General features: G+C 40.5%; 2 protein-coding genes across 9 annotated transcripts in view; both read right to left on the bottom strand.

Moving 5' to 3' along the window:
* LOC121579882 (protocadherin gamma-C5-like) overlaps positions 1–12,550 on the bottom strand; it is a 189,514-nt gene that overhangs the window by 141,123 nt on the left and 35,841 nt on the right. For 3 of the 8 annotated variants that reach the window (XM_045224378.1, XM_045224381.1, XM_045224399.1), the window contains exon 1: positions 292–2,838. The exons of the other annotated variants lie outside the window; for them this stretch is intronic. In XM_045224378.1, coding sequence (XP_045080313.1) covers positions 292–2,697 — 2,406 coding nt within the window. In that variant the 5' untranslated portion in view covers positions 2,698–2,838. Of the gene's footprint in view, positions 1–291; positions 2,839–12,550 lie in introns of those variants that run through there. 8 annotated transcript variants of the gene reach the window in all.
* On the bottom strand, positions 9,526–12,093 carry LOC121578892 (protocadherin gamma-A11-like). Its single transcript, XM_041893208.2, has one exon. The coding sequence runs from the start codon at positions 11,950–11,952 to the stop codon at positions 9,526–9,528; it is 2,427 nt and encodes an 808-aa protein (XP_041749142.2). The 5' UTR covers positions 11,953–12,093.

Here is a 12,550-nt window from a genome sequence, read left to right as displayed (position 1 = left end):
ATATTAGTGACAAAATGGCACTGAAAAATTTAGTGAGAAGCCATTTTGAGATTAAATAAATCCTTGCAAGAACGGTGGGGAAGAGGAATGAATGGGTTACATAATGACAACTTAAACTATGAAAGGAGGGCTACCAGATCAGCATGCAACGGATAGTTACATAGCTTCATAGAGTATGCACAACTATAGCTACAAAGGTTAATAGGCTATGTACATGGTTAGTTGTACAACTTCATATATGCACACAAGGATCAAAAGCATTTCAGTTTTTCACAACCTATGAAATCTCACCTCACACTCCCCCACGGTGTTGAACGTGATTATGTTTTCTCCAAAAGGTTCATTTAGATTCTTCTTCAGTGTCTGATCAGCCAGCAGCGTGCTGTCATTGTAAGATCTGGCAAACTTGAAGTCACTGGTGCGTGAGCCCGTTGTCAGATATGCGTCATAATTGCAAGAACTACGCAGCGTTCCAGCTCCGTCCACCTCTGCATAGTTGGAAGGGAAATACGCGCTGGGAACGGCGACTGCTCCATCAAACAACATCGTAGGCTTTCTCCTACTGCAGAACCTCATGGCCAAGATGACAATAATGAAAGTCAGGAAAAAGGTGGAAACAGAGACTAGTGCGATGACCAAAAAGTTAGTCAGTTTGGAACTGTCCTCATAAGTAATGTCTTTCAGTTCTGGAACTTCAGCCAAGTTGTCTGATATGAGTAAATACACTTCACAGGTTGTAGAGAGAGAGGGCTGTCCGTTATCTTTCACTGATATAACAAGGTTCTGCTTCATACTGTCAGATTCAGAAATGTCCCTCTGTGACCTGATCTCTCCACTGTGGAGACCAATAGTAAAAAGTCCCGGATCAGTAGATTTCACAATCTGATATGAAAGCCACGCATTCTGTCCAGAGTCAGCATCCACAGCTATCACCTTGGAAACCAGGGACCCCGCCAGAGCAACTTTGGGGACCATCTCAGTCATCAAGGAGTTTCCTGGTGGATCAGGGTATAATATCTGGGGAGAGTTATCATTTTCATCTGTTATGAAGACACTCACTGTCACGTTACTGCTGAGTGGAGGAGAACCATTGTCTCTTGTTACAACGTGGACTTTGAAGCTCCTAAACTGCTCATAATCAAATGCTCTCACAGCATGGATCACCCCCGTGTCTCCGTTGATGGATAAAAATGAGGACACCGGAACACCGTTGACCTCACTGGGCAATAGAGAATAGACCACTGTGCCGTTCTGTCTCCAGTCTGGGTCTCTGGCAGTAACAGAACACATTGAGGAGCCAGGCTTGTTATTTTCAGTGACATAGGAGCTGTAGGATTGTTCTTCAAACACAGGTGGATTGTCATTCACATCTGATACAGATAAATGAATAGTCTTTGAGGAGGATAAAGGTGGAGACCCCTCGTCAGTGGCAGTGATAGTTATGTTATAATCTAATATTATCTCACGGTCTAGTTCACCTGTTGTTATCAGAGAATAATAGTTTTTGATTGAGGGATTTAATTTGAAAGGAACATTTTGTTGAATGGAGCAGCGGACCTGTCTATTTCCCTCTGAATCTTCATCTTGTACATTTATGATCCCCACCTCTGTACCAGGTAACACATTCTCAGGGATGGGATTGTTAAAGGATTTGATCAATATCACCGGTGTGTTGTCATTTAGGTCTGTGATTTCTATCATTACTTTTGCATTGCCAGCTAAGCCAGACCCATCTTTTGCCTGGACACGCACTTCGTATTCGGTATTTTCTTCATAATCTATGGGACCCTGCACTTTAATCTCGCCAGTCTTTTTGTCGATGGAAAACAGTTTAGCTGCTTTATCGGAAATACGATTGAACTCATAAGATACTTCTCCATTTGCTCCTTCGTCTTCATCACTAGCACTAACTGCAACTACAACAGTCCCTGTTGGACAATTTTCTTGTAAACTTACTTTATACACTGTCTGGCTAAACACAGGTTTATTATCGTTAGCATCCAACACAGTGACGTGTATAACTACAGTACCAGATCTATGTGGAGTCCCACCATCAACCGCGGTAAGTAATAACGTCACCTCCTGTTGTTGTTCTCGATCTAGCTCTTTTTCTAACACTAACTCGCCATATTTTCCTCCGTCTGAGCTCATTTGAACGTCCAAAATAAAATAGGCATTCCTCTCCAGTGAATAGCTTTGTATACCATTTAATCCTATGTCAGAGTCATGAGGCTCATCCAAGGGGTATCGTGCGCCTTTGACAGCAGATTCCTGAATTTCTAGATCAATACGTGCATTGGGAAACCGTGGTGAATTGTCGTTTATATCTTGTATTTGTACAGTTATGCGATGTAATTCCATAGGTTTTTCCAGCACAAGCTCGTATTTTAAAGAACATGACTCCTTCGGTCCACACAGCTCCTCCCTGTCTATTGTTTCAGCCACAACTAAATCTCCAGTATTCAGATTAATGTCACAGTAACGTTGACGACTTCCATCCATATCCAAACGAGCTTTACGACCTGAAAGTCTCTTAGCATCCAGCCCCAGATCCTTAACTAGATGTCCGACCACCGATCCGCGTTTCATCTCCTCTGGAATAGAATAGCTAAAGTCTCCATTGCTGATGCGCATCAGGCAATGACAAAAAGCCAGGCGGAACAAAAACGTAGAAAACGAAAATCCTGTGAACCCCATTCTGGATGATTAAAATCAAGTGTCAACAAAATAGTTCAATACTAGTCGAAATGATACTGCAACGTAAGAGTACAATATTAGCCTCTCAAAAGGAATATCAAAACGAATGTTATCCGACTGCTCTTCGGTGAAAGTGATGCAATATAGCCTATTACTCGTTTGAATAATCCAATAGTGGGTGGAGAAGTGCCTGTAATTCTCCTTATGGTAAACAGCGACATCCTGAGTTCTTACAGAAAACAGCAATCACAATACACACAGGCCCACGTCATTTAACATATTGTTCAATATTTCCCCCCATCCTTAGGTTGTGCGAAGTAGGATGAACGTTTCCTATGGCTTAGCAAGAGAAGAGAGGAAAACCAATAGTTGTAAGTAATCAACTCGTTATGTAATCATAAATTAGAAGATAGGAAAAGTAAATTCAATATTTCCATACTTTTGCCACTGTCTGTGCCGAATAACAACAACAACAACAAAATAGATAAGCTGTATCAACGGTCCACATAATATTCAACGATGCATAATCCATAAAAAGCAAATGTCCACTAAAAAGGAAAGTGATGGTTACGTCGCTGTCCACTGACCAGGTGCTGAAATGTGGAAATGTAGCCCTATGTACTTAAAGACAAATGTAGTAGGCAATGGGGATACTACAGAAAGGAAAATGAAAATACACTCCATGATTGGGATAGCATCCCTAACTTTATACACACCAACAACGAAATTGAAAGAATATCCCTTCTGAAAAGGCATTCAAAAGTGAATATTGATGTCATTACATAACCCCTCATCATCAATATGATAAAGAACCAGTAAAGGAAAAGACCACTAACACACTAGGAAAGCTATTCTGATATCATATCATCCAATGCATTCGCACCCAAGCAAGTCTCTTCTTTTTATTGGTTTCCTTTAGTAAGGGTTTCATTGCAGCATTTCAAAGGCCTGATTCGCACAGTCTCCTCTGAGCAGTTGATGTTGACATGTGTCTGTTACTTGAACTCTGTGAAGCATTTATTTGGGCTGCAATTTATGATACTGGTAACTCTAGTGAACTTATCCTCTGCAGCAGAGGTAACTCTGGGTCTTACTTTCCTGTGGCAATCCTCATGAGAGCTAGTTTCACCATAGCACTTGATGGTTTTTGCGACTGTACTTGAAGAAACTTTCAAAGTTCTGGACATGTTCCGTATTGGCTGACCTTCATGTCTTAAAGTAATGATGCACTGTCGTTTCTCTTTGCTTATTTGAGCTATTCTTGACATAATATGGACTTGGTATTTTACCAAATAGGGCTTTGTTCTGTATACCAACCCTACCTTGTCACAACACAACTGATTGGCTCAAACACATTGAGAAATAAATACATTCCGCAAATTGCACAAATTAACTATTAACAAGAAACATCTGTTAATTGAAATGCATTACAGGTGACTACCTCATGAAGCTGGTTGAGAGAATGCCAAGAGTGTGCAAAGCTGTCATCAAGGCAACGGGTGGCTATTTGAAGAATCTCAAATATAAAATATATTTGATTTATTCAACGCTTTTCTGGTTACTATATGATTCCATATGTGTATTTCATAGTTTTGATGTCTTCACTATTATTCTACAATGTAAACTTTTTTAGAAAAAAAGAAAAACCCTTGAATGAGTAGGTGTTCTAAAACGGTGTGTATTGTTGTATAGATAACGCACTGTTGGAGCTAGGAACACAAGCATTTCGCCACACCCACAATAGCATCTGCTAAATATGTGTATGAGACCAATAACATTTGATTGGATTTGATTTGAAGAAGTATGAATGGTCTGACTTCTGCGGAGATGAATGCTCTGACTTCTGCGGAGTCAGCATCGCTTTATATGCTGTACGGTCACTGCTGATGGCAGATTGACTATCAATCTGCTTTAAGCCAGCAGGGTTTAAGGTACATTGAACTGAACCAACAGACTACAACTAATTTCTCAATAATTCTCTCCCTTAGTTGAATGCATTGACTGTAGTCATTCTTGATAGTTTTTGCTAAGTGATCAAAATGTAAATGTAAATGTCTAAATGTAAAGTTGTAAAGCATGCTGGGTATTATTCTAATGAGCTCTGCCCCCCAAAAAGACAAAATCTTTGACCAAGCTAAATTTGATCAGTGCATTTCTACATGAGTTAATCTGGTGAACATCAAGTTCCACCGAGTTAAGTAAACTCTACAAGAGACAATTACATTCTATCATAAAACATGAATTGATTGTGTAATGTTAAGAACATATGAAGGGCAAACAAAAGTAGGACAATAAAAAAAAAAAAAGGTAGAACATCGAGGCAGAGAATCCTTTGTATTCCATTTTCAGTTAGTAAAACGTATTCCTGATGTAATGGTGTGGTAAATTACAGCACTATTCAACCAAAGCAACCTTCATAACCAGTGAAATCAAAATCCACTAGCCCTATAAAATGTTAAGTGACTTCTCTACATTGAAAATATGAGGTCTCCTTCCTGTAAATTACACAAATGGGTGGAGAGAAATACTTAAAAGCTTTTTTTGCTGGTGAATAGTGACACTCTGGGTAGTATGTAGAAAATAATGTTTAAAGGACCCCCAAAAAAAAAAGGAAGTTGCCAACACTATTTCTACGGAATTTCCTGTCCTAGAGAGGAATTGCACATTTAGGTTCCACTCCGAAGAATGACGACGGCTACTTATACATATTCAAGAATTGGGTGTGGGAATTTCCATGTGGAGTTGACAAACATCAACAAATAGGGCACTGACAGCTCAGTTTAGCTAACTAGCATGCTAACCTTATTTAGCTAGCTAGTTATACTATTTATACAAAAGTATTTGGACACCCCTTCAAATTAGTGGATTTGGCTATTTCAGCCACACCCGTTGCTGACAGGTGTATAAAATCAAGCACACAGCTATCCAATCTCCATAGAAAAACATTGGCAGTAGAATGGCCTTACTGAAGAGCTCAGTGACTTTCAACGTGGCACCGTCATGGGATGCCAACTTTCCATCAAGTCAGTTCAGTAAAATGTCTGCCTGCCAGAGCTGCCCTGGTGAACTGTAAGTGCTGTTATTGTGAAATGGAAACGTCTTGGAGCATCAACGGCTCAGCCTCGAAGTGGTAGGCCACACAAGCTCACAGAATGGGACCACTGAGTGCTGAAGTGATAACAATTGTCTGTCCTCGGTTGCAACACTAACTACCGAGTTCCAAACTGCATCTGTAAGCAATGTCAGCAGAATAACTGTTCTTCGGGAGCTTCATGGCAGAGCAGCCGCACACACGCCTAAGATCAGCATGCACAATGCCAAGCATCGGTTGAAGTGGTGTAAAGCTCGCCGCCATTGGACTCTGGAGCAGTGGAAACGCGTTCTCTGGAGTGATAAATTACGCTTCACCATCTAGCAGTCCGACAGATGAATCTGGGTTTGGCGGATGCCAGGAAAACGCTACCTGCACCAATACATAGTGCCAACTGTAAAGGTTTGTGGAGGAGGAATAATGGTCAGGGGCTGTTTTTCATGGATCGGGCTAGGCCCCTTAGTTCTTAACGCTACAGCATACAATGACATTCTAGATGATTCGGTGCTTCCAACTTTGTGGCAACAGTTTGGGGAAGCCCCTTTCCTGATTCAGCATGACAATGCACCCGTGCACAAAGCGAGGTCCATACAGAAATGGTTTGTCGAGATCGGTGTGGAAGGACTTGAATGGCCTACACAGAGCCTTGACCTCAACCCCAAACCCATGAATTGGAACGCCGACTGCAAGCCAGGCCTAATCTCCCTACATTGTGCACAACCTCACTAATGCTCTTGTGGCTGAATGGAAGCAAGTACCTGCAGAAATGTTCCAACATCTAGTGGAAAGCCTTCCCAGAGGAGTGGAGGCTGTTATAGCAGCAAAGGGGTGACCAACACCATATTAATGCCCATGATTTTGGAATGAGATGTTCGACGAGCAGGTGTCCACATACTTTGGTCATGTAGTGTATCTTGATAACCTTATCTAGCCATCTAATATTATCCGTTGTTGTCTGTTTTTTTTATTATTATTACTACACCACATTCAAAAGATTATCCAGCTGGCTCCATTGCTGGTTCTGGAGCTGGATTTGTCATAATCATTGATTTAGGGAAAACTTCTCCACAGATGGAAACCACTGGCCTATCTTTGACTTCACCATCTATTGTTCTCTCCCAGGTTTTGGAATCTTCCATGAACTCCACCATAGAAATAGTTAGAAATAATTATAGGCGGCAGGTAGCCTAGCGGTTAAGAGCGTTGGGCAAGTAACTGAATGGTTGCTGGTTCGAATCCCTGAGCCGACTAGGTGAAAAATCTGTTGATGTGCCCTTGACCTAATTGCTCCTGTAAGTCGCTCTGGATAAGAGCCTCTGCTACATGACTAAAATGTAAATGAAATAAGATGAATCTCCGGTAATATGGATAACTTTGAAAGATAGCTTATATTTGTTTCTCTACATTGTAATGGACACAGTGGATAGGTAGGCTGCTGGCAGGCTTTGGTTGCAGTACAGCAAAGCCTAGTCAGCCTGTGCTCCTGGTTCTCACAAGTAAAATGATCAGCTACAGTGACTTTGCTCATGATAATGCAAATGACATGTACGTTCCTTGAATTTTCTATCGAGGGTGCTTTTTCATTATCTGTATACGCTGTAAAAAGTAACTGCATAACTCATTAAATAAATTGTTTACTGGCTACTCAAACAGTCAGTAGAACTCAATTCATACATTTACGTCATTTAGCAGACGCTCTTATCCAGAGCGATTTACATTATATATATATTTTTTCATACCCCCTGTGGGAATCGAACCCACAACCCTGGCGTTGCAAACACCATGCTCTATCAACTGAGCTACATCCCTGCCGGCCATTCCCTCCCCTACCCTGGATGACGCTGGGCCAATTGCGCGCCGCCCCATGGGTCTCCCGGTCACGGCCGGCTACGACAGAGCCTGGATTCGAACCAGGATCTCTAGTGGCACAGCCTTAGACCACTGCGCCACTCAGGAGGTACTAACTCATATATCAATACAAGTTCTTATAATTTAATGTACTGTGAACAAATATCAGGTTGTTAAGTAATTACAACATTATTTGTTTGTTCTGCTAATCTAAAGTTCTAGAGATTTTGCAAGTCATGATTACTTAATATTTTAAAGTAAATCTAACGTTTATGAAATACGTTCTTCTTGCTTGATTCTATTATGTTTTATGTATTTACTTAAAATAATAAAGTAGTAGTCAGACACTGATATTTGAGGAAAAAACACTTGATTTATCTGTTTGTGCTGATATAGAATTATTAAGTTTTTGCAAGATATAAATATTTAATTGTGCCGTTTGGATCTGTTTCTACAGGGTTGTGGGTAATTCAACATTTTTAGACTTTATGATACTTTTACACAATGTTCTATGCATGTTTTAAGAATGAAAATTATATTTCTAAAATATATAGTATTAAGCAGTTTGTTACAAATTATCAAATGAATTGATGAAAATGAGAATTTTCTGGTTTTAAAAAAGTGTCGCTGCAAAAACATACTGTAAGTTTGCACCCCCTATTTGTATTTGCACCATGGCTCAGGCAGCCAAGTTGATGCTGTTTGGCTCATCTCAGTCGAAAAGTGGAGGAATAATTTTGCAGCTGTTTCTGATCAATAAACAATGCCATGCTGGTGGAATGTAACATTCAAATAAAACCCCGCCATGAAATGAAACGTAAGATGAGAATTATGTGTATGTCATATCATAGGAAAATACCGCATTGGCACGGATTTGTCCCTTCAAGCCTGCCCAAATACAACCAACTTTGACTATAACGATTAGTTACTGGCTTAAATCGTTATGCAACATCATGGGTAAGATTTGGCCTAAGTCTTTCAGTTCGAAAACGTGGATATCTACTCGTGTTGGCGTTTAACTCTACAACCAACTGTATGGAGGAGAGGCTGTCACGCACAATAAAACAAAGATATGCAGGGTTAAATCATTTCCAAAGATAAAGAATATGCCATTAAGTCAACAACCAAAAAACATTTTAAATGCATGTTTGTGAAAAAAGAATGTTCAACGAACCTCTTCCATCCCAGCTGAGCCCATATGAGTAAACAACATTTCAATCGAATGAAATACTGTTAAGTCTGATAAACAACGATAAGAAAACCCAAACCTTCAAATGATAAAATCCACAAGTTATTTCCAAATTTCATCACTGGAAAAAAGTATGCATTAAAAACGAACTGATTATTTCAAACATATCTCACGCCCTCCACTTGTTGCAGTTTTTGTTTGCAGTGTGGAGACAGACAAAATTCCAAAAGGGGTGCTGTCAATGGAGCTGAAAATGGCCTACCTGTGTTGTAGGCTACTGGGTCATATTGATATCGGATCGTTGTGGGTATGTAAACATTCTCAAAATATTAGTGACAAAATGGCACTGAATAAATTAGTGAGAAGCCATTTTGAGATTATATATATCCTTGCAAGAACGGTGGGGAAGAGGAATGAATGGGCTACATAATGACAACTTAAACTATGAAAGGAGCACTACCAGATCAGCATGCAACGGATAGTTACATAGCTTCATAGAGTATGCACAACTATAGCTACAAAGGTTCAGAGAGTATGCACAACGATAGTTACATAGCTTCATAGAGTATGCACAACGATAGTTACATAGCTTCATAGAGTATGCACAACGATAGTTACAAAGGTTCATAAAGTAGGCTATGCACATGGTTAGTTTTACAACTTCATATATGCACAAAAGGATCAAAAGCATTTCAGTTTTTCACAACCTATGAAATCTCACCTCACACTCCCCCACGGTGTTGAACGTGATTATGTTTTCTCCAAAATGTTCATTTAGATTCTTCTTCAGTGTCTGATCAGCCAGCAGCGTGCTGTCATTATAAGATCTGGCAAACTTGAAGTCACTGGTGCGTGAGCCCGTTGTCAGGTATGCGTCATAATTGCAAGAACTACGCAGCGTTCCAGCTCCGTCCACCTCTGCATAGTTGGAAGGGAAATACGCGCTGGGAACGGCGACTGCTCCATCAAACAACATCGTAGGCTTTCTCCTACTGCAGAACCTCATGGCCAAGATGACAATAATGAAAGTCAGGAAAAAGGTGGAAACAGAGACTAGTGCGATGACCAAAAAGTTAGTCAGTTTGGAACTGTCCTCATAAGTAATGTCTTTTAACTCTGGAACTTCAGCCAAGTTGTCTGATATGAGTAAATACACATCACAGGTTGTAGAGAGAGAGGGCTGTCCGTTATCTTTCACTGATATAACAAGGTTCTGCTTCATACTGTCATATTCAGAAATGTCTCTCTGTGGCCTGATCTCTCCACTGTGGAGACCAATAGTGAAAAGTCCCGGATCAGTCGATTTCACAATCTGATATGAAAGCCACGCATTCTGTCCAGAGTCAGCATCCACAGCTATCACCTTGGAAACCAGGGACCCCGCCAGAGCAACTTTAGGGACCATCTCAGTCATCAAGGAGTTTCCTGCTGGATCAGGGTATAATATCTGTGGAGAGTTATCATTTTCATCTGTTATGAAGACACTCACAGTCACGTTACTGCTGAGTGGAGGAGAACCATTGTCTCTGGCTACAACGTGGACTTTGAAGCTCCTAAACTGCTCATAATCAAATGCTCTCACAGCATGGATCACCCCCGTGTCTCCGTTGATGGATAAAAATGAGGACACCGGAACACCGTTGACCTCACTGGGCAATAGAGAATAGACCACTGTGCCGTTCTGTCTCCAGTCTGGGTCTCTGGCAGTAACCGAACACATTGAGGAGCCAGGCTTGTTATTTTCAGTCATATAGGAGCTGTAGGATTGTTCTTCAAACACAGGTGGATTGTCATTCACGTCTGACACAGATAAATGAATAGTCTTTGAGGAGAATAAAGGTGGAGACCCCTCGTCAGTGGCAGTGATAGTTATGTTATAATCTAATATTATCTCACGGTCTAGTTCACCTGTTGTCATCAGAGAATAATAGTTTTTGATTGAGGGATTTAATTTGAAAGGAACATTTTGTTGAATGGAGCAGCGGACCTGTCTATTTCCCTCTGAATCTTCATCTTGTACATTTATGATCCCCACCTCTGTACCAGGTAACACATTCTCAGGGATGGGATTGTTAAAGGATTTGATCAATATCACCGGTGCGTTGTCATTTAGGTCGGTGATTTCTATCATTACTTTTGCATTGCCAGCTAAGCCAGACCCATCTTTTGCCTGGACACGCACTTCGTATTCGGTATTTTCTTCATAATCTATGGGACCCTGCACTTTAATCTCGCCAGTCTTTTTGTCGATGCAAAACAGTTTAGCTGCTTTATCGGAAATACGATTGAACTCATATGATACTTCTCCATTTGCTCCTTCGTCTTCATCAGTAGCACTAACTGCAACTACAACAGTCCCTGTTGGACAATTTTCAGGCAAACTTACTTTATACACTGTCTGGCTAAACACTGGTTTATTATCGTTAGCATCCAACACAGTGACGTGTATAACTACAGTACCAGATCTCTGTGGAGTCCCACCATCAACCGCGGTAAGTAATAACGTCACCTCTTGTTGTTGTTCTCGATCTAGCTCTTTTTCTAACACTAACTCGCCATATTTTCCTCCGTCTGAGCTCGTTTGAACGTCCAAAATAAAATAGGCATTCCTCTCCAGTGAATAGCTTTGTATACCATTTAATCCTATGTCAGAGTCATGAGGCTCATCCAAGGGGTATCGTGAACCTTTGACAGCAGATTCCCGAATTTCTAGATCAATACGTGCATTGGGAAACCGTGGTGAATTGTCGTTTATATCTTGTATTTGTACAGTTATGCGATGTAATTCCAGAGGTTTTTCCAGCACAAGCTCGTATTTTAAAGAACAAGACACTTTCGGTCCACACAGCTCCTCCCTGTCTATTGTTTCAGCCACAACTAAATCTCCAGTATTCAGATTAATGTCACAGTAACGTTGACGACTTCCATCCATATCCAAACGAGCTTTACGACCTGAAAGTCTCTTAGCATCCAGCCCCAGATCCTTAACTAGATGTCCGACCACCGATCCGCGTTTCATCTCCTCTGGAATAGAATAGCTAAAGTCTCCATTGCTGATGCGCATCAGGCAATGACAAAAAGCCAGGCGGAACAAAAACGTAGAAAACGAAAATCCTGTGTACCTCATTCTGGATGATTAAAACCAAGTGTCAACATAAGAGTTCAATACTAGTCGAAATGATACTGCAACGTAAGAGTACAATATTAGCCTCTCAAAAGGAATATCAAAACGAATGTTATCCGACTGCTCTTCGGTGAAAGTGATGCAATATAGCCTATTACTCCTTTGAATAATCCAATAGTGGGTGGAGAAGTGCCTGTAATTATCCTTATGGTAAACAGCGACATCCTGAGTTCTTACAGAAAACAGCAATCACAATTCACACAGGCCTACGTCATTTTATCATATTGGTTAATATATCCCCCCATCCTTAGGTTGTGCGAAGTAGGATGAACGTTTCCTATGGCTTAGCAAGAGAAGAGAGGAAAACCAATAGTTGTGAATAATCAACTCATTATGTAATCATAAATTAGAAGATAGGAAAAGTAAATTCAATATTTCCATACTTTTGCCACTGTCTGCCGAATAACAACAACAACAACAAAATAGATAAGCTATATCAACGGCCCATATAAAATTCAACGATGCATAATCCATATTATTAATCAAACCCAGCAATATGTCCACTAAACTCTAAGGTAAAGTGATGGTTACGTCGCTGTCT

Source organism: Coregonus clupeaformis, chromosome 13, assembly GCF_020615455.1.
Source record: "Coregonus clupeaformis isolate EN_2021a chromosome 13, ASM2061545v1, whole genome shotgun sequence".
In the NCBI taxonomy this organism is placed as follows: Eukaryota; Metazoa; Chordata; class Actinopteri; order Salmoniformes; family Salmonidae; genus Coregonus; species Coregonus clupeaformis.
This window is presented reverse-complemented; position numbering and strand designations above follow the sequence as displayed.

Coding starts and splice junctions, on each gene's coding strand:
- LOC121578892 (XM_041893208.2), bottom strand. CDS start 11,952: ATGAGGTACACAGGATTTTCGTTTTCTACGTTTTTGTTCCGCCTGGCT.